The sequence below is a fragment of the Hemiscyllium ocellatum genome, chromosome 30, assembly GCF_020745735.1.
Source record: "Hemiscyllium ocellatum isolate sHemOce1 chromosome 30, sHemOce1.pat.X.cur, whole genome shotgun sequence".
Lineage (NCBI taxonomy): Eukaryota > Metazoa > Chordata > Chondrichthyes > Orectolobiformes > Hemiscylliidae > Hemiscyllium > Hemiscyllium ocellatum.
The window spans coordinates 26,168,902-26,189,117 of record NC_083430.1 but is presented as its reverse complement, the minus strand read 5'-3'; the positions used below and the strand labels follow the sequence as shown (position 1 = coordinate 26,189,117).

Below are 20,216 nucleotides of genomic sequence, written 5' to 3'. Positions count from 1 at the left end.
AGCAGGGTTAGTGGTGTTGGGTTGAGATGGATGACAATGAGTGAGGGAAGATGTTGCAGGCAAGTGGTAGAGCATCAGCTTTGCTATGAGTTGGGTACAGTAGAGTGAGTACAAAGCTCACTCGAGTACGAATGGTGGCACTGTTGGAGTGGAGAAGGCACTCATCTTCAGACTATTCTGACATAGTTTGATGTTATGGCCCTACTCTGTTGGTCCTGGGGGAAGAGGACATCCTGCATCTGTACCCCATCCAGCTGGACCTCTGGGTCGCAGACCAGAAATCTGAAATAACTCCTTAGAGGCAGGTTTCCCATCACCAGTCACCCTTTATTTACATGGAGACTCCTTGACATTGATTCAGCTCCCTAAGAGCCAGCTCTCAGCGTGAGCAGGATGTCTGACATGCCTATTCTTACCTGTCAGCCAGGGATCCCTGATTGGATCAGGTTAACAACCCCAATCTGGGAACTCATATTTTATGAGGTCCACCTGAATGACCTCGTTACAATCACTATAACAGTGATGTCCTATTCTCCCTTCTTTGCCACAACTGGGATACATGTCAGGAACTGGGCAGGGAAAGTTCTGAACTAACATTGATTTTCTGGGTGCTCTATGACCTTTTAAAGATGATGCTGATGTCAGTCAATTCTGGGATGTCTGTTGAGTGGTGAATTGTTACTGGAATGGCAATAGAGGATGGATGAGCATCATGCAAAAGAGGTGCCATAAGGCAGGCAGTTAGTGAGGAGGGTTTGATAAGATACAGCAAGAAAACTCACATAAGCAAAACAAAATCACAATATTCAGGCCATAATGTGCAGGCAATAACAATAAATTGGACAACAATTTTGAAAGTTCTCTACTGATGAGAGCAGGTCATTGTGATATTCAAGAATGATTTAATCAGTGTTGATTTACAAGTGAATCAATGTTTATGAGAGTGGGAGCATTGGGGAAAGCAGGCAAGAAAATGGGTTGAGGTTACAAATACACATTATCTGTATATATGTGACAAGAATTATTGAATAATGGAGTAGGCTTGAAGGGTTGAATGATCTGAGTTAGCAATTAGTTTTCAAATGTTCTTTGCTTTTAATGCTTGTTTTAAGCAGCAGATGACAAATGAGCCTGGGATCTCATTCAATAAAAGAAAACAATAGGCTGACTGGTAGAGTAAATTCCACTATTTGTGGAATTTTGGTTATGTTAATTTTGACAGTAAGCAAAAGAGGACCAATGAATGTCACATATATAAACTTTCTGAAGGCACCGGAGAAGATTTGACACAAGACTTTAATGACAATATGGTTAATATTAGTAGAGGTAAAATTAAAAATCTTGATAGTATTAGATGTAACTGTTCAATTTCAGTTGTAACAATTCTTCAGAGCAAGGAATTGAAAGCCATACAAAATGAATGAGTTACCTTGGAAACTAGTAGACTCAAAGCTGAGATAAAGTGGCCTGCTAAAAGTTGAAGAATTATAAATGTGTGATACAGAATTTATATGATTGAGAGGCTCTATGATAATTGAAATGAACTTCTTCCTTTCATATGCTTGAATAAAATCTCTCTTGCTTGAACCATGCCGACACAAGAATGGTCTTACAGTAATTAAAGTATATGGAATTGGAGACTAATTGACCAATAAGTTGGAAGCAGAGCATTGGTATAAAAGAGTCATTTGTGAATTGGCAGGCAGACAAGAAGTAGCATCAGGGTTGATACAGTACTGAGGTCCTAAACATTTGCTCTGTATATACATTACTCAAATTTAGTAAAAGAGGGGCATATTCAAATGTGTATGTCACTGTAAGCTAGGAGGTCTATCAAAATTGACAAAAGATGAATATATATCTATACATTGGTGCCGATGTGTCTGTATATAAATGGATTAGATTAAACTGAATAGTGGAACAGTGACGGCTGGAGCTTTAAGTAGTAACTGTTGACTAAAGTGGGAAACATGGAGTGGAGGGGTGGATGAACAAAGGCAGTAGGGGTAGGGTTTGATAAATGTGCCGTTGGCTTCAGAGGCATGCTGAAATTTAACTGTGATCTCAGTAGTCATGCGAAAGATATTCCATTAGAAGATTGGACCCAAAGCAGTTCCAGGCAGCCACTGCCTGTGACTAAATCATCATGAATATATTGATAATTAATATTGTTTAAAGAAACACCTGCCGGTCTGACCTGAGTTTATCTGAACAGATGAACCCATAGTAAACCATTGAGGGATACTATTCAAATCTTCTTTTGGGCTCTGCTTTTTCAAAGGCATCATTTACTCCCATATCAATTGATCAAACATTTGTTGAGAGTTGACTCACACAGTTCCTACATCTACTTGTCTGATTATAATTATTTGCAGTAACAATACCAATATGTCTTGTGATCTGAAGTGAATTGTTGTGCAATACACATTGCTAATGTTTGAATCACTCTAAATCAGATGGATCACGCATTTAGTGAGTGAAGGCATGATAAGAATTGGACTTTTTAAAATAGAACATATTATGCAAAAGCCAAGACATTGAGTGGAACCTATTTCCAAGCTTGAGCAGTGTGTTTAACTTTGGTGATCATTCTTTAGGATTGACATGAAACCTTTGAAGTGAGTAAGGAAGAGATTTATTAGAATGGTTTCAAGCATGAAGAATTGCACTTATGTGGACAGATGGGAGAATCTAAGGCTCTCTTCAGAGAAAGCTAAGAGGTGATCTTTTAGAAATTTAGGATAATGAAGGATTGAAACAGATAGAAAAAAACCTGCTTCCAGTAACTGACAGAATGACAACTAGAGGGCACATATTTACAGTGTTTGGCAAAAGAACCAGAGGCAATATAAGGAAAAGCTGTTTTTTGCTTGAGTGGTTACGATTGGAATGCAATAGCTAATTGTGCAATGGATCTGAATCAATAATATTCTTCAAAAGATAATTAGAAAACCATATTAATTAAGAAACAAAAATATAAGAATATAGGATTAAAGTAAATTATATAAGAATATAGGATTAAAATAAAGGCTAATTAGATTGCATGTGAAACAGTAAGGTAGACTCAATGGATTAAATAAATACCTCAAGTGCACTTTCACAAGATGGCCGAGTGCATGGAGGTGTCTTCACTCCCTGGTGGTCCGGATGGCAGTGCGCCAATCAAGGCTGGTGCAGAGGACATGACCTCCAAGGACTATTACTTTGACTCCTACGCACACTTCGGAATTCACGAGGAAATGTTGAAGGATGAAGTTCGCACTTTGACCTATAGAAACTCCATGTACCACAACAAGCATCTCTTCAAGGACAAGATCGTCCTAGACGTGGGAAGTGGAACTGGAATCCTTTGTATGTTTGCAGCCAAAGCAGGTGCCAAGAAAGTTATTGGGATTGAGTGTTCCAACATCTCCGAATATGCTGAAAAGATCATTAAAGCCAATAATCTAGACCATGTTATCACCATCATCAAGGGCAAGGTAGAGGAGGTGGAACTTCCCATGGAGAAGGTGGACATAATCATCAGTGAATGGATGGGCTACTGCCTGTTTTACGAATCGATGCTGAACACGGTTATCTACGCAAGGGACAAATGGCTGCAACCAGATGGCCTCATTTTCCCAGATCGAGCTGCTCTCTATGTCACAGCCATTGAAGACCGGCAATACAAGGACTACAAGATACACTGGTGGGAGAACGTCTATGGTTTTGATATGTCCTGTATAAAGGATGTGGCCATCAAAGAGCCACTGGTGGATGTGGTGGATCCCAAACAGCTGGTGACCAATGCCTGCCTCATCAAGGAGGTGGACATTTACACAGTGAAAGTTGACGATCTGTCATTCACATCCCCTTTCTGCCTCCAAGTTATTCGCAACGACTATATCCACGCATTGGTAGCATACTTCAACATTGAGTTCACCCGATGCCACAAGAGAACAGGATTCTCCACAGCACCCGATGCTCCTTACACACACTGGAAGCAAACTGTTTTCTACATGGAGGACTACTTGACAGTCAAGCGAGGCGAGGAGATCTTTGGAACAGTCAGCATGAAACCCAACACCAAGAACACTCGGGACCTCGATTTCACCGTTGACATTGAATTCAAGGGGCAACTGTGTGAGATGTCTGGCTCCATTGACTACAAGATGCGCTAGGATCAGCTTTCACCCCCTCCTCCCACTGTGCGCACCGTCCTCACCCCTCCATTCAGTCACCAGCGTGACCTCTGTAGTGTGCTATATATAGATAACTTTGTTTTCAGAATTTAAAAAAAGTTCATTGGTTGTGCGACTGACTGCTCCTCTCCTTGATCAGTTGAAGTCCATTAGCATGGCATATGAGCTGGGAGGAGGGAGGAAGGCATCTAGAATAATTCTACTTATAACAGTTGCCACATGTGCTATTATGGAACCATTCTTAAGCTGCTGTATTGATTTGTTTTGTTCGGACAAAAGCAGAGATATTCTAATGTAAATCCCGGTTTATCTATATCTATCTTGGCAGGGAAGATTTAAGATCTGAGCAAATTTGTTTTGTGTATTTTTTTTAAAGAATGGTACTTTACATTTATGCTCGTTCCCTAATTTGGCAGATCATCCTACAGTCAGCAATGTAATTCTCACCTGACTTTAAGTGCATCTTCTGCATTTTTAAATTTTTTTTGGGGACCTTGTTCTTGACTGGAGAATTCTTTTGTTGTAAGTGGGATGCATTTCTGTGGTGAAGATACTTAAAACCTGCTGTTACAGTATAACCCTTCAGGAAAAAAACGGGTTCAAGAGTAAGCATATAGATTGCAGACTGTACACCAAATGAATACGTTTGGGTTGATGGACTGGAGATTATTTTTAAATCTTGTTCATGATGTGGGAAGTTCAAGGTGAAGTGACCATCTGTCTTGTTCCCATTTTATAACTTGTCCAAAACCTATGGCTACAGGTTTCTTGATCCCATTGACAAATCCCAGCACCAAGAGTGTGTCTCTGTCATGCTTCCTTGTTCAGGATGAAACCCCACCTGGTGGTGGTCAGTCTGCTGGACACAGATGGTCTGGGTTACTGAATTGGGACTCCAGTTAAACATTTTTGGGTTTTTTTTTCTTTTTGGTAAACATTGAACGCCCTGAAAAGAGGGTCACTCTTTGGGATTATCGTGTCTGACGTTTGAACCTGGATGCTCACTGCTGAGTCCTTAATCTCAGCATGATCGATTTTCTGTGTCCTGCTGTTTATCTTTTTTGTCCTAAAAGTTAAATCATTTTTCTACTGTGATTTATATATCCATCCATTAAATTGACACGGTTTTGGAGTTTCAGTCCTTCCCACCTTGAGTTGCAAACAACTCTACTATGTTAATTTTTGTTCCTTCAGCAGTTGCCATAGCTTTAGTGGGAAGTACTCAGTGGCTTGAGTTTGCTGCTTCATCTCTATGTAACTGCTGCTCATTTATCCTCTGCACGAGGCTCTATGTAAATGCTTCCATTGTGCATGTAGAGTCTTCAGGTCTGAACACCTGTGTCAAAGGTTTGTGACGGCCTGGTTGTCTTGCACACTGCAAGAATCCATGTTACTGTGAAACTTGGCAGAGCCAAGTCCTTAAGTTCTGTAACCTTGCCGATCCTGTTGAACAACTACCTTGCTCAAGACACTCTGTAATTGTGAACGTGCTGTGCGGTAAGAAATTTGAGGAGGTTGTTCTGAAACTTGTGGAATTTTGCTCTGAGAGGCTGCATGTAAACATCACTGACTAGTGATACCCATTGTGCCTGGTTTGCCATTGCCACTATCTGAATTTGTTTCTTTAAAACTTAAGCAGAAGTGTTTGTGTTCTCCTGACTGAAGAAGAAAAGTAGCTGAGGGTGGTAACCTTCTCTCACTTTCTCCCCCAGCCAATCTCAACAGCACCTTCTGTTTGGCAGGTAATGGTTTTGCACCAGATGGGAATTTGAATAGACATTAGCACGGCTGCAGGCTGGTGTGATGAGAATCATTGCTTCAAAAACACTATCTTAAACGGTTGTTGTTTGAGCAAACTCTGACCTTTTCAGTGGGGCAACATTCAGGTTCAAAAAGGAGTACTAATTTGTACGTCTTTTACTGCATGTGACCATCTTATGGCTGAAAACACTAATCTTTTTATTTCAGTCCTTTGATCGGCTTGCGCTGTTGTGATGCTAGATTATCCATTGCCTGTCCATGCACCTAAAGCGCACACCCAGACATATGTTACCTTCCTCAGGGTGTAGGGAGTGTTTGACAGGGTAACAAACATTGCTGATGCCCAATTTGTTTTGCTGTCCAGTCTTTCTCTCTCTGTGTACCCCCATCTAACCTCAGCAAGTTGTGTAGCTAATTGACATGGAAGCTCCTCATTGAGTTCCACACCAATGTTGCTCAGTGTTCAGTCAGTTGGTGCTTAGAACAAGTACCCACTGAAAGACTGCCAATTACAAAATGCCACCTAATATGTTGGGGATAGATATTGGTGGCAGCATGGTGTATATCTGCATTGTGAAAGTGTTCATGAAGTTGTGTACAGCTGTGGGAGGGATAGTAGTTATTTGGACCTGACCGGCTACATTCTTCATTGTCTGTCCAGCCTGTTTGGTTAGAGTTGCTTATCAAGTCAAAAAACTAAAGACAAGACTCTCCTTGGAATCTGAGTGCTGCCTCGCCATACCAGCTTTTTTTGACATGTGGAGATGGTGTTTCAGTTGAGAACAATAGAATATTCAAGGGCTGTGGCTAAGCTTTGATTTGACTGAACAGCATTTCTGCTCTGACAGAATTGTTTTAACTTTTCTTGTGCGTGTGCTTTTTCCTCGAGTTTTAACATGTCCACATCTCACCCTAACTGAATCCTGAATCGGGGATGTGTTGGCCTGCAGCTGCTGACATTTGCTGACTGGCATTTTTTCTCTTACTGAGCCAAGACCAACGAGGCCTGGTTGGTTGCTGTAATCGCTGTCCCACCTGCAGTTCCTTCTGAGATGAGGATCATCCCCTCTCCTGAATGCTGTTCAGCAGCAGAGCCATTGCACCAGTGATGTCCATGAGCATGTTGTTCACAGACTGCATGTGCAATGTTTTGCTGATGTGCTTTAGAGGAGAAAGCTTGATTTTTTTTTGTGCCCCCTTATTTTTAAAGGGACAGTTATATTTCAGAAGCTTTGTTACAGCCCTGACTTATACCTAAAATTGATCTTTTTAAGAAGAGTATTAGTGTACATTGAAACTGCCATGTTGGTCTTCTAAACCCCTAGTACTGACTGGCGAACATTTGTGACTGTGTAGTAAATTATGCTTTGTTTTTTTATATATGGTGACATTCATTGAGAATAAAAGTTTGTCTTTAAAAAAAAAATACCTCAAGTGCTGTATATTCAATGACTGTATAGAATCAGTAAGCTGCTCTATTTCAAGACAAGGTGAACAAACAGAAGGACAGGTAGGAGTGCATCATTGAATTCAAACATTACTTCTGCCAGTGATACTAAATAAAGAATATGCCACACTTTCCTGCATCAGTGAATTAACTTGCTTCATTTAAAGAAATGTCTTCCAACAGTTCTTCCAACATGTCAAACTCAGTCCGTGTAACATTCTCTTGAAAACCTTACTGCCTACACAACATACCATTTTAAAATAAAACAGCCTATGGTCTGGTTTTCATCTTGTTGAAATTCTGGCAAACACATGCCTTACTTAACTTCCAATAAATAACAGTTTAATGTTTTACGTCCAGTTTTGAGTCTAGGAATGAATAATACTTATTCAACAAATCATCTCACATTAACTAGTCTGGGTGAAATTTGAGTTGATTTCCTGAGTTGATTTATCCAGATAAGAATATCTAAAAGCCATTGATTGAAGGTAATCCTTTCTTGCAGAATTAGCAAGGAAGAAATCAGACAAGACATGAACTAAAACTATTTAAATCAACATTTAAATACTGAGTATATGGCTGTGTATGGATATAAATATAAAGTCTGCTAGAGATAAATTGAGTTTGAATTTCAACAATTAATGGACAAAGACTTACAAAATGAATAGCAGAGATCATAAAGATCATTTCTTCATTGTTTATTACTAACAGCACCAATAACTATCAAGTTAAGGCTGAGATTAGTAGGTGAAACTATTCAAAATTGATAAAATTACGTTAGGAGTAACTCCCTTGATAGTCAGCAAGGTGACAGCCTGAGAGGATTAATCAACTGGTCAGATGTATGTCTTGATGAATGCTAATGGTTGGCAATGTTGGAGAGCATATTTGAGATGGTTTATCAACCGGAAGAGATTGAAGTCCTGAGTAGGGGTGTCAACTTCTGCGCTGCCACCAAAATGGATCCGTTGGTTCTGGCAGCAGACGCAGAGGAGTTCATCAGACGAATGAGACTCTGGGAATTCTTTCAAGGTGCCAGCCGTGATCCCACTGAGCTTACTGATGAACTAGAACAGTCATCACAGGGATCTGTAGAGGAGCGACCAAAGAAGGTGTCAACATGGACCCCACTGGAGGGCCGCTGCTCTGGGATTGACATGTATGCTCAAACTGTCAGGAAATATATAAATGCCAGATTCATCAGCTGTACCCACAAGGTAGAGCAAAACATCACCCGTTCACAACGCAATGCCATCCAGGCTCTCAAAACCAATGACAACATTGTCATCAAACCAGCAGATAAAGGAGGAGCCATTGTCATTCAGAATAGAACAGATTACTGCAAGGAAGTGTACTGACAACTGAACAACCAGGAACACTAGAGGCAACTACTAGCTGATCCAACCAAAGAACACACCCGAGAATTAAACAGACTGCTCAGAACTTTGAATCCAGTCCTTCAGAGTTCTCTATGTGCCCTCATCCCACGTACTTCTCATGTAGGCGACTTCTACTGCCTTCCAAAGGTACACAAAGCCAACACACTGGGACGTCCCATCGTGTCAGGCAATGGGACCCTATGTGAGAATCTCTCTGGCTACTTAGAAGGCATCTTGAAACCTATTGTACAGGGGATCTCCAGCTTCTGTCACAACACTACGGATTTCTTACAGAAACCCAGCACCCACAGACCAGTTGAACCGGGAACATTCCTCGTCACAATGGACGTTTCCGCACTCTACACCAGCATCCCCCACAAGGATGGCATCACGGCAACAGCCTCAGTACTCAACACCAACAACTGCCAATCTCCAAACACCATCCGACAACTCATCCGCTTTGTCCTCGATCATAACATCTTCACCTTTGACAACCAATTCTTCATCCAGACACACGGAGCAGCCATGGGGACCAAATTTGCACCCCAATATGCCAACATTTTTATGCACAGGTTCGAACAAGATTTCTTCTCTATGCAGGATCTCCAACCAACATTGTACACCAGGTACACTGATGACATTTTCTTCTTCTGGACCCATGGCGAGGAGTCACTGATAAAACTACACAGTGACATCAACAAGTTTCATCCCACCATCAAACTCACCGTGGACTATTCTTGACTGTCTGTCTCATTCTTGGACACATGCATCTCCATCAAGGACACACACCTCAGCACCACACTCTACCGCAAACACACAGACAACCTCACAATGTACACTTCTCCAGCTTTCACCCAAAACATATTAAAACAGCCATTCCATATAGACAAGCCCTGCGCATACACCGGATCTGCTCAGATGAGGAGGAACGTGACGGACACCTGGAAGTACTCAAGGATGCCCACACAAGAGCGGGGTATGATGCTCAACTCATCGACCACCAGTTCCGACGTGCCACAGCAAGGAACCGTAATGACCTTCACAGGAGACAGACACGTGCTGCGACTGACAGGGTACCCATCATTGTTCAGTACTTCCCACAGGCTGAAAAATTATGCCATGATCTTCGTGACCTGCAACACATTATCAATGAGGATGCGCACCTCACCAAGACCTTCTCCACACTTCCAGTACTTGCCTTTAAACAATCGCCAAACCTCAAACAGATCATTGTTCGCAACTGCCCGGCTCTCAGGACAACTCCATACAACCCTGTCACAGTGGACGCTGCAAGACGTGTCAGATTGTGGACATAGATACCACTATTACGCGTGGGAATACCTCCCACCTTGTACATGGCAGATACTCATGTGACCCAGCCAACGTTGTCTATCTTATACGTTGCAGGCAAGGATGCCCGGAGGCATGGTACATTGGGGAAACCGAGCAAAGGCTACAACAGCGGATGAATGGGCACTGCACAACAATCAACAGACAGGAGGGTTCCCTCCTAGTTGGGGAACACTTCAGTCGTCCAGGACATTCAGCCTTGGACCTTCGGGTGACCATCCTCCAAGGTGGACTTCGGGACAAGCAACAGAGGAAAGTGGCTGAGCAGAGGCTGATAGCTAAGTTTGGTACCCATAGGGAGGGCCTCAACCATGACCTTGGGTTCATATCACATTACAGATGATCATCATTGCACTACACACACACAGATATTCCTACATACACACACTCTCACATACACACCGACACAGGTACACACAGACGCGCACACAGACACTCACACACACCCTTATAGACACACACACTCCCACACTCACACATGCACCCCCTCACAGACTTAAGACACTCTGCACTCACTACACATACACACACACACACGCACACACACACACTTTCTCACACTCACAACTCCCACCCCTGACAGACACACACACAGACAAAGACCCACACGCACACTTATATTTTGTGGGGTGAATTTGTACTTGCAGAGTTACATTGCACTTTGCTCAAAAACTGCATACATTCATGTAGAACTCTGAGCTCAATGATTGCATGAATTTATGTAAAACTCTGTTATCTCACTTTTTAGATTAGAATCGATCTAAACATCAGGTCATAGACAGAAAACACAGGGGGCTAACAACTTCAACATTTGTCTAGCTATCACCATTGTTAACAGCCAACCCGAGAATGCAACTTTAAAAAAATGTTTTGTGATTTACACATAAAAGAAGTGAAACTATCACTGTATTCTAACAGATGAAAGGCTTAACAGACAATCAATTTTTCAATGTATAATTTCAGTTACATCACACTTTTTGTGATAAATTTTGTTATAAATTCTGTGTTACGATCGAGCCCTCCACTATCACCTGATGAAGGAGCATCGCTCTGAAAGCCAGTGTGCTTCCAGTTAAACCTGTTGGACTATAACCTGGTGTTGTGTGATTTTTAACTTTGTACACCCCAGTCCAACACTGGCATCTCCAAATCATTAACGTCTGGAGCATTGTCTCAATAACCCTCAGAAGCACTGGGATTGTATTTCCAATTTCAATCCTAAATCTGGCTAAACTCACTTTACTTATGACTAATGATATCTGAGCTTGCCTAATTCTTATTTTTCCTGATCTCAGACATTTTGTATAATTAGCTCTGAAACTGCCAGCTGTACCCAGTATTTAACTTATTTCAATGTTGCTGTTGTAAGAACCTAGCTAAGTAAAGATGACTACAAAGAGAATCTTCCTCTGATTACAAGGAGAATTTGAGGCTATTTAAGAAAGTCAAATAAAGAATGCTTCTTCATTTCTCACAAATATTGTAGACTACTAATATTACAGAAGCACCAAGTACTTTCCTAAAGCTTTAAAAATTTCCTTTTGTGATGATACTATGGCTTTAAAATATGTATTTTATCCTTGTTTTTCTTGAAGAGAAATTTTCTGCCATAGGTACTGAGCTGTTTCCTCCAAGCCAATAATGTAAACAGCTTGTGAGACCTTGAGTTTCTTTTTTTAAGTTGCAACAACAGAAGCAACATGAATGGGTGGAGTCAGACTCCCACAGAACTAGGGTTTGAATTTAGCTTTCAGTAATTGTTGGGGTTTTGAAGTTGTTTATGGAAGCTGCATACCTATCTCTCTACCAGAATTTTCTCTTAGTGTTTTTCCCTGTGGACTAGAGAAACATTGCATGTGAGACAATCTATTTTATTGAATTTGCATTGCTAAGGGTGTGTATATGGGCTGTTACTATATTGGAACAGCTGCTATTTGGTAGTTAAATAATCAATTTTTGGTTACATTTTCCAGTAGAGTTAAAGTTATACCAATTCTTCTTTCTTGAGTTTGTGTTTTAACTGTAGGGTAAGAATAAAATGCCTTTTGCTTAAAGCCAAGTAGTGTAACCAATTGAATTACAACTAGATCTCAGCACCTTACATTTGCCTTTGAACAAGATAATAGTTAGGGTTTGGGCTATCTCCTTGATATATTTGAAGAGAGTTTGGTCTGGTCCATATACTTTCTTTACAACCAGCCAATCATTAGAGACATATTGTCGGGGTTTCCCAATGTCAAATCTCTCATCACCAACAATCAGTATATTTTCTGAGAAAAATCATCATAGTTAGGCTTGAATATTTTGAGACTAACCAATTCTGTGAACCTTTAGCTAAAACAAGCAGGATTCACAGTTGCAATCAAAGGATAAACTAAAACATAACATTTTCCCTTGTACAAGATCCTGGTTATAGAGTCATAGAGATGTACAGCATGGAAACAGACCCTTCGGTCCAACCCGTCCATGCCGACCAGATATCCAAACCCAATCTAGTCCCACCTGCCAGCACCCGGCCCATATTCCTCCAAACCCTTTCTATTCACATTCCAAATTCCTCTTAAATGTTGCAATTATACCAGCCTCCATCACTTCCTCTGGCAGCTCATTCCATACCCGTACCACCCTCTGTGTGAAAACGTTGCCCCTTAGGTCTCTTTTATATCTTTCCCCTCTCACCCTAAACCTATGCCCTCTATTTCTGGACTCCCTGACCCCAGGGAAAAGACTTTGTCTATTTACCCTATCTATGCCCCTCATAATTTTGTAAACCTCTACAAGGTCACCCCTCAGCCTCCTTTAACTAGAGTACTGTATCCAGTTTGGTGCTGCCAAATAGTGGGGAATATTGAGAAATATGCAAATGAGAGCCAGAATTTTGATTTCCATTGTTTTTTTTAAAACACCTTGGTGACTCAAATAGGTTCAAAGAGAAGAATAGTTAAAATTCAGAAAAGGTTGCTTTTGGATGATTTAATTGAATTATCAAATGATGATACAAATAGAATGTATCTTTGAGGAAGATTATTTAAACTGAATTGATTAGAGAGGATTCTGACTTACTTATGTAAGGGTAATTCTAGTTTGGAATTTCCATTTTTTTCCAGAACAGATTGCTAAATCTTGTGGTGTATACTGATTCACTAAATTCCTTCAAGAGAGAACTTGTCTTGCTACTGGATGAGATGGAGATTACCTTGTAACTCATAGGAATCTACTCCACATCAGGGTCAATGTGATCTCTTTGATTAATTTTAATTTCCTCAAGGCTTTGGAATTGAACTTCTTCGACTTTTTTTTTAGTCTAATTGACCTAAGTTTTTATCAGGGATTTTTGGTGTCTCCAAAGAGTTATAATTGCTTCTGGTCGGTTGGACATAAGGCATTGTAACAATTTGGGACAAACTAGATAGACATGTTAGTCTTTTCCTGTCTGATGTTGCCATACGTTTGTGTGTCTAGATGATTCCACTTTACTACTCACCTTTTCTACCTATCAAGAGGTCTCATTCAAATATGAGGGGACATGACATGACTCTATTAGCACTTAACATTTGACTCCTTCCAAACATTTTCATAAGACAAGTGAGGAGTGTCTCATTTTTAAGCATAAATTCTTCATTGTGTAACTGACTCAGGGAATTTTTTAATGTATTTAAATGATGGGATGTAGGAGTGCTTGATTAGGTCAGCCACTCACCCAGTAGCTACATTCCTCTTGAAGGGATGTAGTGAATCAGAGTACACCATAAGATTTAGCAACCTGTTCTAGAAATGCCAAATGAGAATTATTCTTACATAAGTAATTCAGAGTCCTCCCTAACCAATTCAGTTTAAATAATCTTCCTCAATGACACATTCTATTTGTATCATCATTTGATAATTCAATTAAATCATCCAAAAACAACCTTAACTAAATTTTACCTATTCTTCTCTTTGACCCTATTTGAGTAACCAAGGTGTTTTAAACTGGAAACCAAAATTCTGGCCTTCATTTGCATATTTTTCAATATTCCACACTATTTGGCAGCACCAAACTGCATGCAGTACTCTAACTAAAGCCTAACCAAGGGAAAATGTTATGTTTTAGTTTATCCTTTGATTGCAACTACAAATCCTGTTTCTTTTAGCTAAAGTTTCACAGACCTAATTGCCTAGAGGCCAGTTAACTCTCAATCATGTTATGAGGATTTTGAATCACACATGGGCCAGACTAGGTAAGGATGGCAGATTTCCTTCCCTAAAAGACTTCAGAACCAGGTGAGTTTTGGCAACAATCAAAAACAAAAAAAATCATCACCACTGGCATTTAAAAAATTTACTTCAAATCGCTCCATTCCTATATGGGATTTGAACCCATGTCATTAAGGAAATAAGCTTGGGGATCATGGACTACAAGTTCAGTAATATTACCACTACATCACCACCTTCCTGAACGTCAATTAGCCACAGCTACATGGTCTGAACTGTTGCAGCAAATCTAACCAGAGGGTGTCAATACCAGTGAAATCCTGCGTGAAAGATTTTCAGTTGTAGCTAAAAGTGGCAAACAACATTCGTCATAGAATCACAGAGTCATAGAGATCTACAGCACAGGAACTCATCCTTTGGTCCAACTCATCCAAACCGACTAGATATCCTATCCTAATTTAGTCCGATTTGCCAGCACTTGGCCCATATCCCTCTGGACCTTTCCTGTGCATACACCCTCCAGATGCCTTTTAAATGTTGTAATTCAGCCCACTGGCCCATCTGATCAAGATCTCGTTGTACTCTGAGGTAACCTTCTTTGCTGACCACACACAGGACAAAAAAGCTGCAGATTCTGGAATCCAATGTAGACAAGCAGGAGTCTGGAAAAACACAGCAAGCCAGGCAACATCAAGAGGTGGAGAAGTCAATGTTTTGAGTGTAATACAAATCCTGAAGAAGGGTTACGCCTGCAACATTGATTTCTCTACTTCCTGATGCTGCTTGGCTAGCTGTGTTCTTCCAGCCTCCTGCTTGTCTAAAGTAAACTGTTGGCATTTCATACTCAGGTTACCATTTTAATTATTGAAAGAAGTTGATTATCTTGTAGAGTTTTTCAATCCATAAGACAGAATGAGGGAAGTCTGCATTGTCACGTGTCAGACTGTACTATGCCTTCTATGAGCAAGAATTACGTTCCTTGGAAAACTTCTATCGTGTTGGTTTGTTTATAATTTACCTTCCAGGATAACTAAAACTGCAACCAATGGCATCAAGAATTTATTTTTATACACGGTCACAGATTTATAGGCCCTGCCAGGGCTTATTTTGGCAAGTATTACTCCATGGGGAAAATCTGATATTTTCTGATTCAATTTTTCTACACTAACAATGCTGTACATGGATCAGACATGCTTTGGGTACAGTAATAGAACCTAATGAGGCAACAAACTTCACTAAAAAAGAAAAAGTCTAATTTTTACTGTGTGAAATTTGTAAAACTGGAAACACGACAGACACCAAAAATGAGTAACAGAGTTATTGATAAGGTTATGTTGCCATTATTTCAGTAGCTTGTGTTATCAGATTGGACAACTCTATGAAATACTGGGCTGAATGTTATGAGAAGTGTCAATATGGTAAGTTTCATGAAGGGTTTCTCATCCTGAGTTTGAGCAAGATTTCTTACATTGTTGTTCCAAAACTCGCCTTTTTACCCATGCACCATGCCTCTATGGTACTCTGTTCTGAGTGTCTCCTAATAATGTAAACAACTTCCCAACATCCACTCTGTCCAGGCCATTCAGTATTCTATATGTTTCAATTAGATCCCCCTCATCCTTCTAAACTCCATCAAGTATAAACCTAGAGTCCTCAAACGTTCATCATATGTCAGAAAGACAAGGTCACATTGATCATGGGAGACTTCAATATGCAGGTGGACTGGGTAAATAATGTTGCCAGTGGATCCAAAGAAAGGGAATTTATGGAATGCTTACAGGGTGGCTTTTTGGAACAGCTTGTCATGGAGCCCACGAGGGAGCAGGCTATTCTGGACCTAGTGCTTTGCAATGAACCAGACTCTACAAAAGATCTTAAAGTAAGGGAACCCTTAGGAAGTAGCGATCATAATACGGTCGAGTTCAGTCTGGAGTTTGAAAGAGAGAAGGCAATATCGGATGTAATGGTGTTACAGTTAAATAAAGGTAATTATGAGGGCATGAGAGAGGAACTGACAAAAATAGACTGGAAGCAGAGGCTAACTAGGAAGACAGAAGAGCAAAAATGGCAGGAGTTTGTGGGTATAATTGAGGACACTATACAGAGGTTCATCCCCAGGAAAAGAAAGATTATCCGGGGAGGGATTAGACAACCATGGCTGACAAAGGAAGCCAGGAAATATATTAAAGAAAAAGAGAGATCCTATAAAGTGGGAAATCAGAAGATTGGGAAGGCTACAAAACAAACAGAGGATAACAAAGAGAGTAATAAGAAATGAGAGGATCAAATATGAAGGTAGGCTAGCCAGTAATATTAGAAATGATAGTAAAAGTTTCTTTCAGTACATAAGAAACAAACGACAGCCAAAAGTAGACATTGGGCCACTTCAAACTGATGCAGGAAGCCTAGTGATGGGAGATAAGGAAATAACAGGAGAACTTAACAAGTACTTTGCGTCAATTTTCACAGTAGAAGACATGAGTAATATCCCAACAATTAAAGGGAGTCAGGGAGCTGAGTCGAGTATGGTTGCCATTACAAAAGAGATAGTGCTAGAAAAATTAAAAAGTCTTAAAATTGATAAATATCCTGGCCCCGATGGGATACACCCTAGAGTTCTGAGAGAGGTGGCTGAGGAAATAGCGGAGGCATTGGTTGAGATCTTTCAAAAGTCACTGGAGTCAGGAAAGGTCCCAGATGATTGGAAGATGGCTGTTGTAACCATCTTGGAAGATGGAAAATTATAGGCCAATTAGCTTAACCTCAGTTGTTGGTAAAATTCTAGAATCCATCATTAAGGATGAGGTTTCTAAATTCTTAGAAGAGCAGAGTCTGATTAGAACAAGTCAACATGGATTTAGTAAGGGGAGGTCATGCCTGACAAACCTGTTGGAATTCTTTGAAGAGGTGACAAGTAGGTTAGACCAGGGAAACCCAGTGGATGTGGTCTATCTAGACTTTCAAAAGGCCTTTGATAAGGTGCCACACGGGAGGCTGCTGAGCAAGGTGAGGGCCTGTGGTGTTCGAGGTGAGCTGCTGGGATGGATTTAGGATTGGCTGTCTAACAGAAGGCAGAGAGTTGGGATAAAAGGTTCTTTTTCGGAATGGCAGCCGGTGACGAGTGGTGTCCCGCAGGGTTCAGTGTTGGGGCCACAGCTATTCGCATTATATATTAATGATTTGGATGAGGGGACTGGGGGCATTGTAGTGAAGTTTGCAGATGATACGAAGTTAGGTGGACAGGCAGGTAGTACTGAGGAAGTGGGAAGGTTACAGAAGGATCTAGACAGTTTGGGCGAGTGGTCCAGGAAATGGCTGATGGAATTCAACGTGAGCAAGTGCGAGGTCTTGCACTTTGGCAAAAAGAATAAAAGCATAGACTACTTTCTAAATGGTGAGAAAATTAGTAAAGCCAAAGTACAAAGGGATTTGGGAGTGCTAGTCGAGGATTCTCTAAAGGTAAACATGCAGGTTGAGTCCGTGATTAAGAAAGCGAATGCAATGTTGTCACTTATCTCAAGAGGATTGGAATATAAAAGCAGAGATGTGCTACTGAGACTTTATAAAGCTCTGGTTAGGCCCCATTTGGAGTACTGTGTCCACACCTCAGGAAGGACATACTGGCACTGGAACGTGTTCAGCGGAGATTCACACGGATGATCCCTGGAATGGTAGGTCTAACATATGAGGAACGGCTGAGGATCCTGGGATTGTATTCAATGGAGTTTAGAAGATTAAGGGGAGACTTAATACAGACGTACAAGATAATACATGGATTGGAAAGGGTGGACGCTAGGAAATTGTTTCCATTAGGCGAGGAGACTAGGACCCGTGGACACAGCCTTAGAATTAGAGGAGATCAATTCAGAACTGAAATGCGGAGACATTTCTTCAGCCAGAGGGTGGTGGGCCTGTGGAATTCATTGCCACGAAGTGCAGTGGAGGCCGGGACGATAAATGTCTTCAAGGCAGAGATTGATAGATTCTTGTTGTCTCGAGGAATTAAGGGCTACGGGGAGAACGCTGGTAAGTGGAGTTGAAATGCCCATCAGCCATGATTGAACGGCGGAGTGGACTCGATGGGCCGAAATGGCCTTACATCCACTTCTATGTCTTATGTTCTTATGGTCTTATATGTTAGGCTTTTCATTCCTGGGACTATTCTTGTGAACCTCCTCTGAATGCTCCAGGGCCAATACGTCTTTCCTGAGATATGGGGCCCCAAAACTGTGCACAATAGTCCAAATGTGGCCTGACCAGAGCCTTATAGAGCCTCAGGAGTACATCCCTGCTTTAATATTCAAGCCCTCTGAAAATAAATGCCATAATTGCATTTGCCTTCTTTACTATTGACTCAACCTGCAAGTTTATCTTGAGAGAATCCTGGACTAGAACTCCCAAGTTTCTTTGCACATCAGACTTCTGAATTTTCTCCCCATTTAGAAAATAGTCCAAGACTTTATTAAAACGCCAGTAGTTACCGGCTGCCATCCTAAAAAAGACTTCTTTATGTCTCTCTGCCTGGTCTGGTCATTTCTTGATCAGGGCCCTTCATTCAATTTGGTCAGGGAAAAGGGGCCACAGTTCAGCCCTCGGGTCAGCTCAAAGAAGGTTAATGGAGATTATCAATGCCAATGCTGTGGTAGGGAACATAGGGAAGTCAATTCCTGGGATTGGAGGCAGAATATTGGGATGCAGAGGAGTTAATTATTGTGAAGGAGGGAAATTCAACATACAAAAGGAGAGATTATAGTGCATAGCAGGGTATGGGGGGAGTAGTGCAGCACATTATTTGGCAAAACCAGGCTGAAGAACTGGGGCTCAGGGAATAATTATGGGAGAAGTAGTAGTATTTCAAAGAGGTGGAAGAGAATGTTTGGAAGCTCAGGACTGATGGGTTTGAAAGGGAATGCAGGGAAGAAAGGAACATGGAAGATGGGGTTAGGAAGGGCCTTGTTAACCAAACTGAGTCTGCGACTCCCCATGCTGCATCACCTTGCCAGGGATCCAGGTTTGATTCCCACTTCGGGTGACTGTCTATGTGGGTTTCCTCCCACAATCCAAAGATGTGGAGGTCAGGTGAATTGGTCATGCTAAATTGCCCATAGTGTTAGATGCATTAGTCAGGGGTAAATATAGGGGAATGAGTCTGGGTGGGTTACTCTCCAAAGGGTCAGTGGGGACTTGTTGGACTGAAGGGCCTGTTTCCATATTGTAGAGAATCTAATCTAATGTAATTTCTGTTGATCTCACCCTTTTTTCCCCAAATGAGTTGCCAATGCCCACATCATTCAGGGGCTAGTAAAATTTTGCCTATTGTCACACAAGATGTACATTACCCTTGTTATAATACTATTATCCTTTTACATATGCATTTTTTGTGTCTTTTGATCTCATGAAAACTCAGAATAAAGCTTGAGGTATTCCACACCTTTCTTCATTACAACGTAGCAGAGTCATAGATCATACGAAGCCACTAAATGCTGCTTGATAATTTCTTCTTGCCATAAGAGCAATTGTTTCATATCATGAGACACCTCATCAAAATGGCTCCGGCTATAACTATATAATTCTGCTGACTGGCAAAGTCAGTGTGAACACTAGCAAAACATAAAGACCGAACAAAAGGTCTACAAAGACTCCATATTATATTTGAGAAATAACAGATATCTCTTCCAAAATGAGTTCTTTTTGCACAATGTTTTCGAATATAAGATAAAGTATGGAAGTCCAGTCTGCTTCTGGCAGCTGCTGTAGATTGTTTAATCCAAGATTAACAATGAACCACTTGTGATTTGTCTTTTAAACTTCCAACTTAACCATTTGGGTCTCAGCCAGTCATATAGCAATGCAGGGTAATTTGGAGGATAAGAGAGGGAGACCAAGTCAATTAGTTGTCTGTTCTGG

General features: G+C 40.9%; 1 protein-coding gene across 1 annotated transcript; it reads left to right on the top strand.

Moving 5' to 3' along the window:
* The first annotated feature begins 3,108 nt into the window (after positions 1 to 3,108).
* Positions 3,109 to 4,628, top strand: LOC132829934 (protein arginine N-methyltransferase 1). The gene has a single exon (XM_060847359.1). The coding sequence runs from the start codon at positions 3,117 to 3,119 to the stop codon at positions 4,158 to 4,160; it is 1,044 nt and encodes a 347-aa protein (XP_060703342.1). The 5' UTR covers positions 3,109 to 3,116; the 3' UTR covers positions 4,161 to 4,628.
* Positions 4,629 to 20,216: the final 15,588 nt, after the last annotated feature.